The sequence below is a fragment of the Xyrauchen texanus genome, chromosome 1, assembly GCF_025860055.1.
Source record: "Xyrauchen texanus isolate HMW12.3.18 chromosome 1, RBS_HiC_50CHRs, whole genome shotgun sequence".
Lineage (NCBI taxonomy): Eukaryota > Metazoa > Chordata > Actinopteri > Cypriniformes > Catostomidae > Xyrauchen > Xyrauchen texanus.
Window position 1 is genome coordinate 53,728,515 of NC_068276.1, and position 22,851 is coordinate 53,751,365.

The window sequence follows — 22,851 nt, forward strand, 5'->3', positions numbered from 1 at the left end:
ATAACAATTATGCAATTAAATCACAATTAAAAAAAAAAACTTTAATTGACTGACAGCACTAATACATATATTTCTTGAACCTTTTGCTTGCTCACTGGGGGCTGTAATGCCATATTCTCAGTAAAGCTGCATTGGAACAATATTTATTATGAAAGCGCTATAGAAAAAACGTTTGAATACAAGCAAACATTTTTCTCTTTAGGTTTACGTTCAATCATTAATAGTGAAAATAAGGTAATAAAAATAAATGTAAATCTGAAATAATTTTTTTTGGAGAGAACTGCTTTACAGGTAATATTTGAATCATATCTTTTGGCTTTAGTACAACTGCTTTTTAATTTTAAGAAGGGGGTCCCTCGTAAAGATATCATCATATTCCTTGGATCAAAAAGTTTGAAAACCCCTGCACTAAGTCATTTTTTGTTTTCGTTTTGCTGGCTAATAGGTCAGCAGTTCTGAGGCCTGTTGCACAAAGCTAGTTGAACAAACTCAGAGTTTCAGAGAAACTTTCATGTTGAAAAAAAAAAAAAATATATAGAGCCAACCCATTTTAGATCGGGTTCAGTGATCTCAAGATGCTTGCTATGAAAGTTCTGTCAACTCGGAGTTTGATCCTGAGCTCGTGCTAATCCTTGAAGCTTGTGCACATGAATGAATGACGTTTGCCTCTAACAGCCAATGCATGAAGCTTGGAGAGTCGGCGCGATTTACTTCTTGCAAGAAATTCAATGTGATTTACGTCTCTGCTGAAGATCAAAAAATCATTATGAAAGTATGAAGAATTTAGAACATGTATACAGCATGAAGAAACACAGCTGCCGTGGAAGTATGAGGTGACTGCTGGATGAAATTACATTTCCCCATGAAGCGTGCTTTTAGTTTGATCTATTTTAAACTGAATTTCAATCCATATTATATTATAGGCCCAATATATTATATTTATGAATATCGAAGCTCCCGTTCCACCACATCCCAAAGATGCTCTATTGGGTTGAGATCTGGTGACTGTGGGGGCCATTTTAGTACAGTGAACTCATTGTCATGTTCAAGAAACCAATTTGAAATGATTTGAGCTTTGTGACATGGTGCATTATCCTGCTGGAAGTAGCCATCAGAGGATGGGTACATGGTGGCCATAAAGGGATGTACATGGTCAGAAACAATGCTCAGGTAGGCTGTGGCATTTAAACGATGCCCAATTGGCACTAAGGGACCTAAAGTGTGCCAAGAAAACATCCCCCACAGCATTACACCATCACCACCAGCCTGCACAGTGGTAACAAGGCATGATGGATCCATGTTCTCATTCTGTTTACGCCAAATTCTGACTCTACCATCTGAATGTCTCAACAGAAATCGAGACTCATCAGACCAGGCAACATTTTTCCAGTCTTCAACTGTCCAATTTTGGTGAGCTCTTGCAAATTGTAGCCTCTTTTTCCTATTTGTAGTGGAGATGAGTGGTACCCAGTGGGGTTTTCTGCTGTTGTAGCCCATCCGCCTCAAGGTTGTGCGTGTTGTGGCTTCACAAATGCTTTGCTGCATACCTCAGTTGTAACGAGTGGTTATTTCAGGCAAAGTTGCTCTTCTATCAGCTTGAATCAGTCGGCCCATTCTCCTCTGACCTCTAGCATCAACAAGGCATTTTCAGCCCACAGGACAACCGCGATACTGGATGTTTTTCCCTTTTCACACCATTCTTTGTAAACCCTAGAAATGGTTGTGTGTGAAAATCCCAGTAACTGAGCAGATTGTGAAATACTCAGACCGGCCCGTCTGGCACCAACAACCATGCCACGCTCAGAATGGCTTAAATCACCTTTCTTTCCCATTCTGACATTCAGTTTGGAGTTCAGGAGATTGTCTTGACCAGGACCACACCCCTAAATGCATTGAAGCAACTGCCATGTGATTGGTTGATTAGATAATTGCATTAATGAGAAATTGAACAGGTGTTCCTAATAATCCTTTAGGTGAGTGTGTGTAATATATATATATATATATATATATATATATATATATATATATATATATATATATATATATATATAAAATTACATATGTATGTGTGTGTGTGTGTATACTGTATATATATATATATATATATATATATAGTTAACCACAGTACAGTATGTGTCATACCCCTTCTGTGGTGAGGTGTCCAAGAGAGGGCACATTAAAGAGGTTCTGGATGAGGTCGGGTGGGCAGGCCTGTCCCAGCCAGAGGAACATAAAGAGTCCATTCTCCAGCAAGAACACACCAGTCTCACTGAGCCGCTCCTCAGAGCTCCGCACTGGTGCTGGAATTGAATCACTGTCCACATCCATAGTGTGCTGAGAGAAAGAGAGCATGTAAACTGTAGTACTTGATGTTTGACACTGATGATAGTGAGGATTTACTTTGCATGTGTGGGAGACCACTTGTCATTTTGAGAGTGCTATTTGTGTGTGTAACTCACCAGTGGGATTAGTCGTGGGTAGAGCAGGATCTGGGTCTCCTCCACTCCCATAGCCATCACCATGAGTCTCTGAAAGGCTCTGTCATCAGTGGAGAGCTCAGCACTGCCTACTAGAGCTGGAGCCTTCAAAAGACTGTTCATGTAGACAGGAAACACCTTCATCGCATCAGGCAGAATTAACTACAGGACAAAAGAAGAGCATTCAGATTACACATCTCATCTCTGCAAAGTCTAAGTCCCATAATGCTTTGCTTGAAATATGGGTGTTACTTCTGTTAAGAAGTAAACACGGTTGTCGTTGCGGCGTACAACCATTCATTCATACATCTATATGTGTTGGGCAGGGTGTCTGATTTTATGACGACATGCATTAATCACTATATCTGTGTGTTACTGCATGATAAACATAAAAGAATGCACGCAAAAATCGTGCACTTCCTCCCAGATGCAGTTGAAGTTGAATCTAAGCACAAACTGGACATTTGTAGCGGAGTACCTGTGTTGGCTGAGCATCAGGTGTGTGTGTGCGCTTGTCATCAGTGGTCCCTGAATGTTGATATCAGACACTGAAGAAGATCCATGAAGATCTTATGCATGTAGATGTAAGCCTTTTTTCAAAATTGTATTATCAGATGGTTATTTCCTTTTAAAGCCACACGTAGCCGGCGAAATTTAAACTCCTGTTCTAGCGCAATGTTAGACTGACAGGTGAGTCGTGGTGTTTTGCTGCTGTCTAGGATGCATCAGGACAGCGTTTATACCTTACACGCAATGTGCAATGATCTGATCGCAAAACATTTTAGACCGTTTTATATATATATATATATATATATATAGTAATAATTTCTGATGCATTAATGATATTGTCTCAAATTCAAATGCTCTGAACACTGACCTGACTGACTGCTGATGGGCTGGCACAGTTCTTCCTGTAGCAGGCCAGCATGTGAGCTGTCTGGTTAACCAGGATTTCCCTCACTGTCTTCAGTGGCTGGTTGAGCATGGCCTGACATGCTAGAAAAGAAAACATCCATAATAATCAATGACATACTCTTCTCTAAGTGAGGCTACAAAAATGACTAACCCGTCTACACTCAGGGTCTGCATTTAGTCTACATTCGGGGTTTTTCCATGGGACATTTCCATGACCTTTCCAGTCATTTGTGATAACTGGTTACAGATATTTATATATAATTTTGAATCAGGCTCATAATGAATAATTTAGACCAATTTGTGAAGCGTTTCAATCAAACCTATTTATTGAAAATACCTGACTCATTCGCTTACATAACATCTCTATGGCTTGCGTGCAAGTATTACACTACACCACACAAGAGCAATACTGATTGAAACTGATCAAATATTTTAGAGGAGAGGATAACAAGAAAATGTATATTCACAAAGGAAATTTAGTGACTTTTTAAGGCCTGGAAATCACATTTTTAAAATTCCCTGTAAGCTGTGTGTATTATGTTTCACTCGAAATCCATGAAAATTGGGTCTTTTTCCAGATAGCATTTCAGTATTGCCAGCTAATGGATCATTAACAAACAAGGTTTTCCGATGTGATAATAGTGGTAAATTCTTTCACGTGTCAAATTCATCTAAATGTTTTCTGTATGTACAATTTTTGGTTTCATACATTTTTGAAAAACATTTGTAGCATTTTTCCAAAAATTTTTAAATCAATTTAATGACCTGTAAAATTTTGTGTGGTATAACCGTCAAGTAAAAGATATATATATATATAATTAATTTATATAATAAACTTTTCTTTGTACCATAAATACATTACTGTACAAAAGTGAATCATTAATTAAAAAAAAAAAAAGCTTTCTAACATATTTTTATGTTAAAGGATTTTGTATTTTTTTTTACACATATCCTGAATTTTTGAGTTACGATTATCAGTTTTCTCAGGATTACACCACATTAATTATATTTTGTTTAAAAGGTCCTCTTGGTTTTTGTGTGTTTTTAGTTTTTGGGGGGAGATAAAACATCAAAAATTTGGCACCCATTCACTTGCATTTTATGGACCTACAGAGCTGAAATATTTTTCTAAAATTCTTCATCCATGTTCTGAATAAGAAAGACAGTCATATACATTTGGGATGGCATGAAGGTGAGTAAATGACAAGATAATTTTCATTTTCGTATGAACTATTCCTTTAAATGCTCTTTGAGAACATCTGGGATAGTAACATCTGAATATAAATTCTGAAATACATATTTCAAAATGGTACATTGTGAAATCAGCATTATGCTACACATTGAAGAACAAGCTGTGGTAATTGCATTAAGCCCTCACATAAGTTTTAGAAAAGCAGGTACCTGACTTGGCAAAGAAGTTGATGAGAGAATCTGTCTCGCAGCTTTTGTAGAGCTCAGACAGCTGTGAGCAGCAGTTTAAACTGAGATTATGAATCCGCAACCTCCTCTGTCCACTGATGGTGGTGTAGAGCAAAGCACACTGTGAAAAGACATGACATGGTATGGTGAGGTGTATACAACTGCTTTTAAGTGAAGCTTGTCAGAACAGTAGAAGGACTTCAAATGCACTTGTACATGCTATATGAATTATGTTGCAATAAATTTGATCACAAAATCTATAGTCAGCGGAATAACACAATTTAAGGATTATAAAATATACAAGTATGTATTTTTTTGGACATAGTCTTTTAATTCTTGAAGCTTGAAAAGCAATTGGCATACATAGAGACTGACCTGCATAACAGCTCCAGCCTCCTCACTGAGTGTGTCATCGTGTTTAAACTCGACTGTCACGGCCTCGTCACAGTCCACTGCGGCCATCTCCACATCTGTGGTGTTGTTCATGTAGACGGCGCCAAAGAAATCGGTGGCCCTGAAGCCTTCAGTGTATCAAGCAAACAAAAGGGTCATGCAAATGCTATGACAAGCAAATGCAGATACATACATTTCACAGAATATTTTGATTGTAAGTAAGCACATTAACATAAGTGGTTCAGGTCCTTGTATCTAGAGTGCAATTACCTGTGCCTGTACGGACACGCATGATGGCATCAAAACCGATGAACTTCTCCACATCTCTCCGAAGATCATTTAGAAAATGCTGACCATCAACATCCACCTAAAAAAGCAAGATAATAGTTTGTGTTGACCACAAGAGGGCAGCAAATCCCTACACTACAAATGTTTATAAATCTTGAAAAATGAAAGCAGCTTCTTTTTGACCCAGAACTGTTCTTTGTGTTACAGTGTGTGCACATGCATGTTATTGTGTACCTGGAAGTTGCTGTACTTGTATATCGAGCCTCCGGTGTGTGAGGGCACATCACCCATGGTGGCGATATCCACATATTGATTTGGAAACAGGAATAGGTCTACACAACAGCCTTGCGCTACACAGTCTTTTGCCAGCTGCTCATACACTCCACTCTGAGGCTGGAACAGAGTCTGACAACACAGACACAAATATTCAGGATTAGATTTAAAAAATATATTTTTTTACACAGTTTTCACAACAATGTACGATGGTGTTTTAGTGCCACGTAAAAAAAAAAAAAAAAAGATATTGAGATTAAAGTTAAAATATTTTAAGAAAAGTAAAAATGAGATTTAAATCGTAATATTTTGATAATAAAGTCAAAAGTTTGAGAATAAAAGTCATAGCATTACGAGATTAAAGTCGGAATATTTTGCGAATACAGTCAAAATGACGAGAATAAAGTTGTAGCATTATGAGATTAAAGTTGGAATATTTTGAGAATAAAGTCAAAATTACGAGAATAAAGTCGGAATATTTCGAGAATTTTTTTTTTTTAAATTACGTGAATAAAGTTGTAGCATTATCCGATTAAAGTCGGAATATTTCGAGAATAAAGTCAAAATTCCGAGAATAAAGTCGGAATATTTCAAGGAAAAAAAAATGTCAAAATTACGAGAATAAAGTTGTAGAATTATGAGATTAAAGTCGGAGTATTTTGAGAATAAAGTAGAAATTACGAGAATAAAATCATAGCATTATGAGATTATTTTCAAAATATTCAGCTTTTAAATCAAAATTGCCAGAAACGGTGCGTCATTATCACAACGATAGAACGCCGAGCCAGCAGCTTCATCAATGCAAGAAATTGATGATTTATTTAAATCATCCTTTAGTTTATGGTTTTAGCAACAAATAAATCCTTTTTCATCTTTTGGCACATCAGCATGAAGTTATTATTGGGATCTGGACACTGCAGCGGTTATTAATTGAATTTATTCTGGAAAAAGAACAGACATTTGCGCAGTCCCGCTCGGCATGGGTGATGCTTGGGCTGGGTTTCCGAAGCTCTAAACTGAACATTAGTAGCACTTCAATTGTACTTACTACAGCATGTTTCCCAAAAGCATTATTATCTAAGAAGCATGTAAAAACACTTGCAAGTTAACTAGAGATATGAACCGCTCTTAAACCAATTAAGTGCAACTACATGTGTTGTTCTCGCATCTTTCACACTTTATCAGATACAAAGGGACATATAATAAATTATATTAATATGTTTTGATCATTGGAAAGCCATTGTACAAAGTTTTGGAGGATAAAAAAAGCATTGAAAAAATTGCATTAAAATCAATAGGCAGTCTTCGCAGTCTGTGCACGCCACGTGATAGGTGTAAATTAGGTCTAAAGATAGATCTAAATTTGCATAACACATAATAGAGTATAGTGTTTTATTGGGCTTCTTTGATAAGCATAATTGTAATGGCAACAGAAAGATATGTTCTTATTGAACAGATTTGCTTAGAAGGTGTGAGTAATGTGACTGCTGGTTAAAACATAAATAGGCCAAAATAAATTATTAAAATAAGGTTAACAAAGGAGAGTGAGAGTATGCAATGAGTGATTTATTCTCCCTCATCCTCCTCCTCTTCTTCCTGCCTCCAATGGATGATTCAAATAGTCCTAGTCTGTTTACATGGTAGTAACAAATTGCATGCTGCATAATGGCAGCAAGGCTACAAGTGCACAGTAGGGCTGGGCGATATGAAAAAATATATTCATGATCATTTTCAAAAAAATATAGCCATATCAGATTTCATCATTATGTCATCTGTTCTTAAAGTGTGTTTCTTCAAGTGCGTATCTTTGTTTCTATAGTTCAGCCTACTGATGTTCGTCATTTTAATCCTGTTCTTTGTGCAGCTGTTCAGGTCCCAGCCAAAGAAACAAAACTTTAGGCTATGTGAGAGCCCCTTATGATGCACATCACATACTGGTGTCACTTTTATTAATCTCTATGAAGTTGAGAACTAATACATTTGAAATCCCGTCTTACTAAAGCCATCATTATTTCTGTAATTAAAATCTTGTAGTAGTTACATTTCAGCACCTTGACAAGGTTACAAACAACTTCACTATTTGTCAGTATTTCCATGTTATTTCCATTTTGAGAACACAAACTCCTAGACATATTTTGATAAAAGTTTCAACACCTTTGGACAAGACCTCTCCTGTAACGAATCACTTTAACTTCTACTTCATAACGAGGAATCTACGTGCTGGTTTGGGAGACAGATGTTACTCCATCTTAAAATAACAAGTAACATTTGATAAGATGATTGTAAATGCTTAAGTTGCAATTTTATCGAGAAATCCAGCCACTGTCATTCCTGAACAAATATGCCTAATTTCTACGTAAATTATGCTCATTGTAGATTGCGCTTTATTCACAAAAATTGCCTGGCACTGTGGCGCAGTTTAGATCGCGCTATTGCTGTAAATAAAAGTAGAAAGTAGTCAAATGGATTTTATTTAAAAGAGATGTTTTTGAACATTTTCAACCCATCATTTCAGCAGTAATTCTTAAAAACTGATCAAATAATGGAGAAGAGTGTCATATCAAGATGCCATGTGTGGTCGAGCACACTTTCTCTGCATGTTTAAGACATGATTTAGGTGTATGGATCACAGTGAAGGTGTACAGTCTCAACAGGGTGTATCAAATGCGGTCTATGGTGGTATCCTCCATAGCGCTCAGAATCAGCCAGCAAAATCGCAACTGTGCATGTACATTTTTGCGGGTGCGTTTGCACTGCTGGCAGATCTGCAGAATTCCTTTAGTGAATGGAGTGCTAAACCAGTGCAGAGCGCACATGCTAGTAAATAGGGCATTCACCAGGCACAATTCATTCATAGTGAGGTTTTTTACGATCATCTACATTTCCCAAACTAGCACAGTATATCGCTCATTATAAAGTAGAACGTAAGTGCTTCTTTACGGGCGCTGTCCGTTCCAAAGGTGCTGAAACTTTGTCTTCTCAAAATGAAAATAATGTGGACATACTGACAAACATGGAAGTTGTTTTAAATCTTGTCGAGGTGCCGAAATGAATTAATTATTACAGAATTTAATTACAGAAATAATTATTTCTTTAGTGAGACAGGTTTCAAATGTATTAGTTCTAAACTTCATAGAGATTAATGAAAGTAATGCAAAAAATGCCTAAAGTTTTATTTCTTTGGCTGGGACCTGAACAGATGCACAAAGAACAGGATTACGCAATGTGAAAATGTGATTAGATATGGTGATAAAATATCATGAATATATTTTTTCATGTCTCACAACCCTACTGTGCTCTTGTAGCCTGACAGCCATTATGCAGCATGCAATTTGTTACTGCCATGTAAACAGACTAGGACTATTTAAATCATCCATTGGAGGGCGGAAGAAGAGGAGGAGGAAGAGAGAGAGAGTGAATTGCTCATTGCACACTCTCACCCTAATCTCCTTTGTTAACCATTTTTTTAATTATCTATTTTGGCCACGTGTCATGTGAATTTATTTCTATAGTTAGACCTAATTTACATGATAACGTCGCATGCACAGTCTGCCTATTGATTTCAAAGCGATTTTTTTCAAGAAAATGTATCCTCTCACACCGTGTGTAATGGCTTTCCAATGATCAAAACATATGAATACAAATGTCCCTTTGTATCTGATATACTGCGAAAGATGCGATAACACGTGTAGTTGCACTAAATATGATTTAACTAAATCATTCACATCCATTTCTTGCATTGATGAAGCTGCTGGCCCAGCATTCAATCGTTGTGATAATGACTCACCGTTTCTGGACTTCATTCTCAAAATATTTCGAATTTATTGGACTTTAATATTCCGACTTTACTTTATCTAAATATTACTAATCTCGAAATGCTAAGACTTTATTCTTTTAAATGTTTTTTTTTTTTTTACGTGGCACCAAAACGCTGTCGTAACAATGAGAATCAAATATGTAGATTTTTTTTTCTGCAAATCCAAGTATGTAGTTGAGATTTGACTAATAAACAAATCACCTTCTCCTTTTCTGTTCCCACTAGTTTTCGGTCATCCCTATTTTTCAGTTTTCCTGGAGCCTCTGCTGTTGGCATGGAGGAATGGAAGAGGAAGAGTTTTCCACTGCATTCAGCTGCCTGAGGATAGAAACGCATAACTAGAAATATCTGTGCTTACAAAGGAGCAAAATAATTTAATAGGTAAGCTTTGGTTTTGCTGTTTTGTCATTGATGACTATAGATTAAGAAAAATGCAAGGAAGAAATTACCAGTAACAATTAGATTATAAATAGATGCGAGACCAAATTCATATGTAAATATTGTGATGTTGGTTGGATTGAATGCTGAACAATCTATTGATTAAGTCATGGGAGACTTTCAAACTTTAATCTTACATTTCTTAAAAACAAAAATAGATTTTATACCCCATAAAAAACAAAAACCAGGATGTTTTAGGAATAGCAATACGAGAAAGAAATTTATAAAAAAAAAATATGAACATTCTCAGAATATCTGGGCCATGATTGGATTGTGTTAAGTGTAACGTTACACTTTTACATTGCAATTTAGTGCACAATAGTCCATTGTGAAATAAATAGAGTGCATACTCACTAGGGAAAGCTCAGACGGAGCATTTGACGCATAGAGGAACACAAAAGGTGGTGGGACAGTGGAAAGAGTCGGAACAGGAAAAAAAAAGCTGCAATCCAGTGGCGATCATGAATAGTAGGGGTGTAAATATACATCAATCGGAATCGATGCATCGATCGTATCACCAACGAAACAATGTCATTGATTCAACACATGTGGTGTTCAGTGGAGTGGTGGTGGTGTAGTGGGCTAAAGCACATAACTGTTAATCAGAAGGTTGCTGGTTCGATCCCCACAGCCACCACCATTGTGTCCTTGAGCAAGGCAATTAACTCCAGGCTGCTCCGGGGGGATTGTTCCTGCACTAAATGCACTGTAAGTCGCTTTGGATAAAAGCGTCTGCCAAATACGTAAATGTAAATGCGTAAACTTCAATGTCTATTTTTTTAAGATGCACCTTTACTTTGAAACTGCCAGCCACATCATACTCATTTCCATTAGGCGAAACAGCAACCTTACGATATTAGTCTAGCTTTACAAGTGCTAAATATGTCAACATATCTCATGTGAGACAGGGATCTGAGTGAAGTGAATGTGAGTGAGTGGCTCACATGAGCGATTAAATTGGGCTTCCCACGATATCGTAGCGCATGCGACACTTTTGAATTCTACATGAGAATTTTCTATTTTAAAATGCTATGGAGCAATTTAATCATGTCCAATGACTAGACAGTCCCACTTTCTAAACAGCACTGACAAGGGAAAGAGAAAATGTCTGTCCTGCACCAACATCAATTACAAAACTTTTCACATCAACACACTTACTAACATTTATCACATTAACCTGTTAACCTGCACCCCCACTCAGGGGCTCACAGCTGAAAATGACATACCTGAATTAAAATAAATATAGCTCCTGAGAACAGTGTACCACAGGCACAATTAAGGTATCTTTGGAAAGAAGACACTTGGCACGCTACTAACAACAAATCAGAGTTGATAATGCTCAAACAAATAAAAAGTTATAAAAGTTGAAGTGCCTCATAAATAATGTGAACTTCAAAAAATGTTTTATTATTTCATGTACAAATATAGAAAAATAGACCTGAAGGAATCAAATTATGTAAAGGATTGAAAGCCACAAGTCTCATCAGTTTATATTTCAAATTTGAGGAAGATATAATGAAAAATGGGGTTCCTGCAAGCTTTTTTCCAAGACTATGTCGGTTCCCTTTCTACCTCCCCTGCCTGAGGCACATCCCCAGAAATGACATCCCCAAACTAAAATAATTGTAGTTACTGAACAATTTGCTCTACATGCACAATTTAGACATATTTAAAAGAAGACACTTTGGAGTTTATTACCCAAATGTAAAAGTTGAAAAAACTTACACAGACAAAAATTTATAGAATTTAATGTGTCTTGAAGATAATTTGTACTGCAAGTAACATTTCATTATTTTATGGAAAAATCAATGAAAACAAACCTGGATGAATCCAGTTAGGCAATTGATTGAAAGCCACAAGTCTCATCAGTTTATATTTCACATTTGAGGAAGATATTATGAAAAATGAGATTTCTGCAATATTTTTTCCAAGACTATGTCCAGGTACCAAGAAGCCTCCTTGGATACCTCAAAAAGCAACCTAATGATCAAATGTTATGAAGGGTACTGCAAGCTATTTTAGTCATATACACTATTCATACCGATAGTCACCCATTCAACATTCAATGGCTGGTGATGGCCAGTGATACAGACAGCATTCATATGGATGGTCAGACATAGAACCAACAAACAATCACACTGATGGCCAGCCATCAGACAAGCCATTTGTTTTATATTTGGTCTTTTCAGACCACAATGCATTTACCATATAAATCAAATGGGAAAACAAACACACACACACACACACACACACACACACTCTCTCTCTCTCTCTCTCTCTCTCTCTCTCACACACACACACACACACACACACGTATAATGTGTGCATGTTACATAGCAACTCACCGATGTAAAATTGGACCATCTTTTCCGTCCTCAAGTATATCACCATCGTCGCTGTATTCACTCCTCAATTTCGTCATCGCTGCTTCGAGTGATCTCAAATAAAACATCTTCAGCAGAAAAAAACTTCTTTTGACGATCCATTTGATGAGATAATCCGTCCAGTAAGTAAGACGCGAAAACAGATGTTGACTGGGGAACCTTCTTTTTACTATGGCTCGTTTGTTGTCAAATGACGGGGTGTGGTCACAGCCTAATTCGCAGGTTAGAGTGGCTGATTCAAATAAATAAAAAAACATCTTGTTCGCGAGGAATTTAAACTTCCCGGATATCGTTGGAATCGTGCACTGCTTGGCTACATTTTCTATCAGTCATATCATTTCAATTCTTTCATTGGCTTTGGTTGTAAAGACAAAACAATAGGATCAGCATATCATGACGTCAAAAAAACTGACCGCAATGTTCGGATATTTCGACCTATATATTGCCTATCTTTGTATTTGTGTGTGTGTGTGTGTGTGTGTGTGTGGTCTTAATTTGTTCATTACACTCTAAGCAACACACCCATATAACGTTCGGCTACCGGGAGTCTGTTTTTATGCATAATTTTATTGCATAACCGACAAGTATGATACTTCACCCTGAAGAAACTCGATGTAAACAAAGGAATAACCATCAATGTTACAACGTTATTGTTTCTTTGGACTAAAAATGCTCTATGGGATGTTATTCAGTGGACCCTCACCTTTCCATCCAATCTGGAACTTTTAGCAGTGGATGCGTGTGTGGCTCGTTATTACTGACACTACTGGTATGTACTCCGTTTTTGATTACGTTTGTTTGATCTGTATTGCTTACATAAATGCAAGAAATACATTCGTTATAAGCTTTTCATCGAAAAACAGAGCTCTATCATCGATGCTTGAGGCTTACACCTTTAAAATGATATATAGTTTGCCAAGATTAATGATGTTCTTTCACGTTAAATCTATTCATAAACATTAAACTGGGGGGGGGGGGGACTCTTCGGTGCGACTGCGCACTGGTGCAGGTTAACAGGTTAAAGTGTAAAAAACATTTTAAATACAACTGTGGAAGTTACAGCACGAAACAAACACTGATAGCACATACTCTCCTGTCGTGGGTATGCAAGTATTTTGGATTGAAAGGCTTGCTCGACTGTTGAGACGATAAATTGCCATTGTAGTGTTTCCCTCATTCCACAAGACAATGAGCGGTTATCAAACGAAACCATTCCCACTAAAATCACTGCATTCACTACATTCTCTGATGCAATGTAAACTCTACAATGTAGCTGCTCTTAAGAGCTATGCAGTGACGAAATCTTAAGGTCAAGGGCTGATTGTGTCAATAAACAGTCATTTGGTCCTTAAATCTCTCGAAAAGAGATGTTACGAAACAACTACATGTTTATCAAACAAAGCTTGCCTGGGACATGCAGTATTAAAGTGCACTTTTTTAAACTATGTAAAAATGCACAAGTGTGTTTGGAAAAGGCATTGAACAGATGGACGGATGTAACTGCTATGGTGACACAGAGAGTTGTTAAATAGTTTAGTATCTTAGATTTGCTTTTACCTTTAGTGCCTCTACACCAGCTTGGATGACTGGAGCAAACACCGTCTCGCTCTCATTGGTGTCAGCAAACATGTCAGGGATTTGGTCTAAAAGACTATAGAACACAAAACATCAAATCTGATTTAAATTGCTCTAAATTAGCAATTGATTTGTAATATAGACAAGCCATGGTTTATAATAACTAATGATGTTGTGATATGTAAGAAAAGCAAGAAATATAAAAAGTTAATGCTGCATTCACTTTGCATCAGAATAACTCTAATTACTTGATGACAAGTTGGAGATTCAACTCTGAGATGTTGACGATTTCTATGACAATGATCATTAATAATCCAAATGGATGTGGCTCTGTTGTTAATAACAGGGAAATCCTTGATAACTAACAATTCACTTCAATATTGTAATCTTGAAATAAGCGAGCACACCAGGTAACATTGGCTATATTAAAATCAAAGTAATACAGGGAGATTTAAAGGTCCCCATTGAAAAACTGGGATTCAATTTGGGGATTTGAACCCCACCTTCAACTGTTGCCATAATGATTGGTTTTATGACATTATAGGGGTATTTACACTTGGTTCCTTCATGCATTTTTACTGATCGGATTGCTATCCGCTGAAATAAGCACATTACTTGTACACAAGTGTCTATCCAACCACGTGTATCAATTTCATAATTTGTTATTTATTGTGCAAATAGAGCCTTATGCAAATACTCTGTACCAGCTGTTGTGTTTCGCATTTGCCTATGCTGACGTAGCGGTGTTTGGGTGGAGTAAAGTTTACATATGTTGCTTGAACAGCCATTATGCATTTACCTTACTTTACACTACAGTTTTGTCAGGAATGCATCTCAAATTACCTCCGGAGGTGCCCTCCGTCTTCAAGGACGGATTATAACTGAGAGGCCCATGGGCCGTTACACCATGGAGGCCCCCCATGACGCTTCGCAGATTTAGTTGGATTTTTCAAATAGACAGAAGAAAAGTTTTGAGCATTGTCTTACACAACCAATTATATGTACTTTTTCATTATGAACCGATCCAAAATCATGCATTATTAATAGGGATGTGCACGGTATTCAAATACCAAAATCACTATTCGGTTATTCTGCACGTGTAAAGAGGTCTTCAACCCGATCGGAGTCCGACAGTACCCGACAAACCTACAGGATTTGGGTCAGTTTTTGAAGTAGGCTATAGAGGAGATACGGGCTGTTCACATGTGCGTCTGAGCTATTTTTTAATTGTTTTTCTATGTCAACATGCACTGGACGGACATCTTTGACTGTTGCGCTGCACCACATCTCAGGACCTTCAGTATTTATAAATGCATATCAAGACACCCGTGTTCTGTTTTACAATTCGTTGTGCAGGACCGTCACATTTTAGACACTGTTAAGATAAAAAGAACTTCAATAATTATAAATGCATCTCAAGACATCTGTATTCTGTTTCACCATTTGTTGCACTGCATCAAGCTTTTTGAGCCCTGGAGTCACAAATCAACATTCTGATGAAGTTCAGGTTGCAAAGAGGACTTAATGTGACTGCATATTTTTCACCTGGCAAAATTTCAGCACTTGATAAACGGTGGGCCAATTCATTATTATTTTTTTCCCCCTTTTTGCTCTGGTGTGCAGACATTCACATACGTTTAATGATGAATTCAATCAAATGCATCCCAAAGAGGTTTGTAAACTGTGGCTTTCGCTGCCTCCTATGATATTACAACTAGAAATTACAAGCTCGATAAAGACGTTAATGGTTTTTGCTAGTCGGAAAGTCGCAATTATGGTGATTCAGATATGTTGTGAATGCCGCATAACTTGGCATCCCCGAATATAGTGCATGATCTGATTTAATATATACAGAGGTCTCTCTTCAAATTAAAGTTAATGTAGAAATTAACCTACTTGTTGATGACAGCCCGAGATTCCTGGAAGTTGACGAGGAATCCGTCGAGAAGCGGTAAAAACATCTCAGCCACATCAGAGACCATCATCATCTGTGGCTGGGCCAGAGCACTCTTCACATTGTAGAAGTGAAGGATCTTATTATAGGTGACAAAACCCACTTTGATGGCCGAACTCTCTGCACCCTCCTCTCTTCAAAGAAAAGACAAGAAAATTCTCAAACAGGTCAATATTTGCAGACACTCAAAGGCAGTTAGTGACCTCAAAGCAAAGAGCAAAAATAGCTTTTCAAAAAACTGTAGCGGCCCCAATGATAAGTGAACTCTTAAGTCACACTTAATGTATGAATGTCTTTGAATTAAATGCAGAATATCTGCAAACAAATAATGCTAGTCTAGAACTTTTTTCAGAACTTTATTGCGATTTCTGCATTAACATTTAAACAACTGGTCTAAAGATCATTTTTCGTAGATGTATCCCCTCAACTTAATTTCATTTTCTAAATTTGTGGACATGTGTTTCATTAATTTTGACAATCAGGAAGATTCCAAATACGTCTTTATTTTGAACTATATATCCATTGTTTTATCAAGACCTCGCAACCTTCTTTTTTGTGAAATTAGAAGTTGTGCTTGGAACGTGTTCTTGTGCCATCTTTCACTAAATTAATTGCCCATTTGGATTGATTTTGTTATTTATTACAAACAACAACAACAACTTACATTTATATAGCGCTTTTCTCAAACTCAAAGTGCTTTACATAGTATAGGGGGAATCTCCTCAACCACCACCAGTGGTGTGCAGCATCCACCTGGATGATGCGACGGCAGCCATAGTGCACCAGAACGCACACCACACACCAGCTATTGGTGGAGAGGAGATGGTAGAGTGATCTAGCCAATTCAGGGATGGAGATTATTAGGAGGCCATGATAGATAGGGGCCAATGGGGGAATTTGGCCAGGACACCGGGGTTAAACCCCTACTCTTTACGAGAAAGTGCCCTAGGGATTTTTAATGACCCCAGAGAGTCAGGGCCTCGGTTTAACGTCCCATCCGAAAGATGGTGCTTTTTTACAGTATAGTGTCTCCGTCACTATACTGGGGCATTAGAACCCACACAGACCATAGGGTGAGCACCCCCTGCTGGCCTCCCTAATACCTCTTCCAGCAGCAACCTTGGTTTTCCCCAGGAGGTCTCCCATCCAGGTACTGGCCAGGCTCAACCCTGCTTAGCTTTAGTGGGCAACCAGGCAATAGCTGCAGGGTGACATTCATACATTTATTATTATTATTATTATTGTGCCTTAAAATGTCTAAATGCTTTACGGGACAACTTGATATTAAAGGAATTTTTCGGGTTCAATACAAGTTAAGCTCAATCGACTGCATTCGTGTGATAAAGTTGATTACCATAAAATGGCAGAAATTGAGGTTACAATGAGCCACTTATAAGGGCAGTAAATGGGGCCAATATTTGGAGGGTTTAAATGCAGAAATGTGAAGTTAATAATTTTATAATAGCACTAACATTTCTTCTGTCATAACTCATGAATTATTTGAGCTGTAAAGTTGTTTATATAGTCATTTTGACTTTAGGATTTGTTGACATTACATCATCTTGGCAGTAAAGTTGAAGTAAAATTGGCTTTTGATTTCCACAGAAATGGTTAGTAAGCGATTTTATCACACTAAAATTAGGTTAACATACATATTATGGCTATACTTTCAAAACACAGAGTATTTTAACGTTTACGGATTGGCCCCATTCACTTCCATTTTAAGTGCGTCACTGGAACCCAGATTTCTGCCTTTTGTTCTTCTTTTTTTTTTTTTTGTAAGAAAAGGAGGAGCAAGTCAAAATTAATTTCTGTTGTAATCAATATTATTCTACAAATGCTGTCAATTGAGCTTAACTTGTACTGAACCCGGAATATTTCTTTAACTTGGTGACAAAACATCATCTTAAACACCAGAGCTGATTCCTGAAGTTTAAAATAACTATTTGATCCATTTGATCTTTTAAAAGAAACAGTTTAATAAGCACATTACATAGACTGACGTATCCCAGAGCACTGTGTGGTAGGAGCAGCATTTCATCTTTGTTAATCAGTAAATAAAAACATTCAAATTGATGTCTGTATCTTGGTTACCCTGCTAACCCTGCCATTAACCTTGAGACAAACTCACCACGACTCGCAGAACAAATCCTATCAAGCCCTAACAGGCCCTATCAACTCTGGGTGTCCAATGTGGTTTTCATTAACTGTGATCTAGCACGCGAAGCCAGGAACAGAGAGAAATCAGATATAATACTGCAGGCTTATTTGGAGTGCACTACCACCCGACTGCTTTCAGAGTGAGGTCAGCTCCCATTCAAATAAGGACAAAACCTTATGAACCAGTGGAGGAGAGGTGGGGCGTATAGAAGGTTGAAAAATATCTCAAATATATCAGTTCCTCATTGGTGAATGGAACGCTTACCTTTTCTCTTGCAGTCACCTAAATAAACCGCATAATTGGAGCCATGTGCAGCATGAAATATTTAAATAGTTGTTGGACATGTTGCAGGACAAGAGCTGTTTTACTTTCTCTCTCTTAACTCCCACCAGAAACTCCTGCCTTCCTTCAGGCTGACATTTTCAAATGATGAGATATTGGAATTGTTTCCTTTTTTCCCTTTTTTTTTGCTTGCACTCCTGTTACCATATTTGGCAGGGTATTGGGGCTCTTTTTCGGTTGGATGGTTTCACATTCCAGGCTGAGAGGAACATGTGTTCAACCTGAAAGGGGCCGACAGACTACAAAGGGGTGGCTTCATCTTAATCCTGCAGACACTCTGGGCAAAACACCTGGAGCTGGGTGTCAGCAGGGAGGGGGGCAATGCATTGCCATGACTTAACCATGACTTTTCCAGTTGTTTGTGATTACTGGATAGAGATTTGTATTTTTAAATCATTGTATAGAGATTGCACCTAGTCTCCAGCAGTGAGATTTGCTATACTCTAAAACTAAATAAAAACTTGCTAAATATTCTTTTTTAACTTACAATAAATATAATACACCGATCAGCCACAACATTAAAACTGCATGCCTAATATTGTGTAGGACCCCCTCGTGCTGCCAAAACACCACCAACCCACATCTTAGAATAGCATCCTGAGATTGAGTTCTTCTCACCACAATTGTACAGAGTGGTATTCTGAGTTAGCGTAGACATTGTCAGTTCGAAATAGTCTGGCCATTCTCTGTTGACCTCTCTCATCAACAAGGCATTTCCGTCCACAGATCTGAAGCTCACTTGAATTTTCTGGCACCATTTGGAGTAAATTCTAGAGACTGTTGTGCAAGAAAATCCCAGGAGATGAACATTTACAGAAATACTCAAACTAGCCCACATGGCACCAACAATCATGCCACAGTCCAAAAAATTCCCCATTCTGATGGTTGATGTGAACATTAATTGAAGCTCCTGACCTGTATCTGCATGATTTTATGCACTGCACTGCTGCCACCCAATTGGCCGATTAGATAATTGCATGGATGAGTGTTGGTGCCAGACGGGCTGGTTTGAGTATTTCTGCAACTGTTGATCTCCTGGGATTTTCCCTGTGCTTTCCTTCCAAAGTGCATCGGCCTACTGGGAAAATGCCCGGTATGCCAGATTACCAGTCCAGCCCTGATCACAACACTTTAAAATAAAGACAACAAAAGTCTTCTCTCAACTTACTTGGGAAGCCTGTCATGCAATATCTTCAGTTCCTCACATATTAGTTTGACGAGTCCACTTTTGATGTTGTTGTAAGAGACATCAATCATGAAGACGTATGCTGGAGGATTGGGAGGCTTATTATTCTATGAGACAGAAAAGCCCATCACAGAATGAACTACGTTCCTACAGTTCATGAACTTCAAAGTGTGCAATATTTGCTCAGTTCACTACTTTATGTAATCATCAAGACAAATCATTTGCAAATTTCCATTAGGTCGCTCAAGGTTTGTTTTCTGTTTGTTTTGTCACTGGTGTGATCATTTATCTCGCGTAAAGAGGCTGGTCTTGTCTAAACAAGGATGATAAAAGGCCCTAATTATGCTACAACAGACTCATGTACTGACACATGTTCTACTTTTTTCATAGGCAGAATAGCACAAAAAAAAACTTAAAAGTAGAAGGTCAGTGGGGTTAACCAACCACCATTCTAGGCTGTTGTGGGCCATTTCAGTCTCTGAACAACATGTCGTACTGGCATTTTATCAAACCAAGTTTCCTAAAGTTTTTTGTAGACTTGTAGTACATATGGCAGTGTATAAATATAATTTATAGTTTAGAGTACAGTCTTAAGCATGAAAAAAAAAAAGCTAATTCTTTCTCACATACAGGAAGGCTAAGATTTTGTTTCCTAAGTAACAGTATGCAGAAGGGATCAGCTCAGGTGATTTTATTCAACTCTGCTGGAGCAGATCTCAAAACATCAATTAAAATCTGAGACAAAAAAAAAAAAAAAAGAGTCCAGATAGCGCATTATGGTGTCAGGCTGAGATGAGGAATCTTGGCAAGAACTGAAGCCAAAAATTTGCAAATCTGAACACTTTGAACTGTGAGAAAATGTCACACCAAGTCCACATGAAAAGTATTTCACGTTGTAAAATATGCTTTCCATGCATTTTCAAAAAAGCAAGTATAACTTTCGTAATAAGAAGTAAGTTAACTTTACATTGCTTGCAGAACAATAAGACAACGTGAGGATGACTAACTAAATTCAAACTTGCATCTCTGTATGGTGGGCAATTACATAAAAATGGTTGTGCTTTGAGTAGAAAATGCTTTCTTGAAACACCTACATTCTGATCATAAAATATATTATTCCCAAGATTTGATTTAATTATTATTATACCTGAATAAAATAAAAAAAGTGAGACAACTGCCAAAAAATAAACCTTCCTTGGCTGCTTCCTTGGTCAAACTGACCCCATTCATTAGGACAAACCACAGACTACCCATTTTCTTTCCATTACATTTCTGGGGAAAATTAGCAATTACAAATATAACAAATGACTGATTTTAGATAATCAAAAGCCCTCTATTATTGACAAATCGTGCTGATCTAAAAAATCTGATTGTTGCCAATATTCGCCTACAATGTTAATTCTAATTAAGCAACATTATGTGTTACTTTGTTTTATATATGGAAAGTTACCTTGCAGTAATCCAATGTGGCAATGAACTCATAAGAGCCCAAAGACAGTTCTGGTCTCTCGTACAGATCCATTCTCCTGCCCATGTGGTCCAGATGCTGGAAATACTGCACTGGAACTACGGTAATGAAAACACTTTATTTAGAAACACTGTTGCAGCTTAGTTTGGTCTGACAAGTACTGCAATTATTACCATATGTTTGCAGAATTTTTACAGAAAAAAACTGCACTCTTTGTTGTAATGCTGTGTGCAAGAACTAACGTCCCAGCGGTCTGAAAATGAATGGACTAGTGGAACAAACCTTCATTTACACAGCTGCAGAAGCCACACTGGTAGCGTCGTCCTCCATCGATAAACTGCATGTAAGGGCACATGTAGGCCTTACAGCGGTTGCAGCGGATTGGTCCAGCCTCGCCGTGATTTACAACGTACAGAGGAGTCTATAGAGCACAAGCATATCACAATGAGAATGAAAAATATCTATGAGACCTATACACAGACTCATTACGATCTACTTTAACATATAAAATACGTTCTCACTGATTGAAAACAAACAAATGCAATACAGCAAATACAGTCATCTGTAACTTGTAAAACATATTAGTGGTTACTATGCAGTTCATATTAGTTTTACCAGGACACTACGGGAAAAACTGGGAACAAATCATGAGCTGAAGTTTTCAGTGCGTTTTTCAAGTTTTCAGTCATACTTAAATTGGTATGTTCAGATGACAATGCAAAATCTGAGCTTTTTTAAACTGAAAGTGAGCTGAAATCTTATTCAAAATATATGATATTGGTTCATAGATGATGCAATATGGATTCAGTGCAGTTACAATTTTAAAGTGAGCAAAATAACATTACAAAACAGAATTGTGCCTTTTAAAATGTGCACTGCTTTTGGCATTTTTACTGAAGTCATACTTTATTTGAGAGTAAAATAAACTATTTATCTGACATACTCCCTGGAGACAGTACTTAAACTACTACCTCTCATGAGAATAGTAACACTAACATTTCCTAAAAAGGACCTGAAGCATAATGATGTTGGTTAAGACAATGAAAGATTCCCAAGTTAAACAAGCCTTGCAGGAATCAAAGCCGCTATTAAACTACTCAAAATCAACTGAGAAGACATAGAACGCTCAATAACTAAACTTTGAACATATTCCAAAGAAAGCATTTGCCAAAAAAAAGGTACAATGTGGAATCCTGCCACTTCCTGCAACTAGAATAACATTAGGATAAATCCTATCAAACATTTAGCCCTAAGTGCTTTCCCAATTCATGGTTTAATACATTTTAAATGTATTCCCATTCCTTCGGATGAATCACATGTAGGATTCCTCATTTGTAAGTCACTTTAAATTAAAGAGTCTGCTAAGTGAACAGATACAATTCAGAGCAAATGTTGCATACCTCATTTTTGGGCACAGTAGCAAAGGGTTTGATAATGGCAGCCAGTGGCACTTTGCACTGTTTGGCAAGGTCAGCAGTGCAGGGGAAGGAATATGTTGTGCATCGCATAAACCTTGGGCTGGCATTTCCTAAACAAACAGCAAACAGCTTACTAAATAAAACAAAACTGCGTATCCGCAAATAACATGGGAGCAGTTTTCTTCCCTGTATTGACCTATTTCCTATTGAAAGTTTGGGCTGGACATACAGAATCAAACAGCTTTTCCCTTTTTTTTAAATAGCCAACAGCCTTTAGTTTACATCACAGCCATAAACATGATTTGCTACTTGCTATTGCAAAGTCAGAAGCAGGTGGTAATAT

General features: G+C 37.4%; 1 protein-coding gene across 2 annotated transcripts in view; it reads right to left on the bottom strand.

Annotated features, from left to right (window-relative positions):
- The window catches only part of LOC127650599 (protein transport protein Sec24D-like), a 31,082-nt gene that overhangs the window by 2,878 nt on the left and 5,353 nt on the right, over nt 1-22,851 (bottom strand). For both annotated transcript variants that reach the window (XM_052136121.1, XM_052136113.1), the window contains exons 8-21: nt 22,491-22,618; nt 21,373-21,511; nt 21,073-21,188; nt 19,605-19,729; nt 15,876-16,067; nt 13,962-14,055; nt 9,784-9,900; nt 5,727-5,897; nt 5,475-5,571; nt 5,187-5,332; nt 4,794-4,932; nt 3,355-3,473; nt 2,460-2,639; nt 2,143-2,334 (exon numbers count right to left, since the gene is read on the bottom strand). In XM_052136121.1, the coding sequence (XP_051992081.1) occupies nt 2,143-2,334; nt 2,460-2,639; nt 3,355-3,473; nt 4,794-4,932; nt 5,187-5,332; nt 5,475-5,571; nt 5,727-5,897; nt 9,784-9,900; nt 13,962-14,055; nt 15,876-16,067; nt 19,605-19,729; nt 21,073-21,188; nt 21,373-21,511; nt 22,491-22,618 (1,955 nt within the window). The remainder of the gene's footprint in view (nt 1-2,142; nt 2,335-2,459; nt 2,640-3,354; nt 3,474-4,793; nt 4,933-5,186; nt 5,333-5,474; nt 5,572-5,726; nt 5,898-9,783; nt 9,901-13,961; nt 14,056-15,875; nt 16,068-19,604; nt 19,730-21,072; nt 21,189-21,372; nt 21,512-22,490; nt 22,619-22,851) is intronic.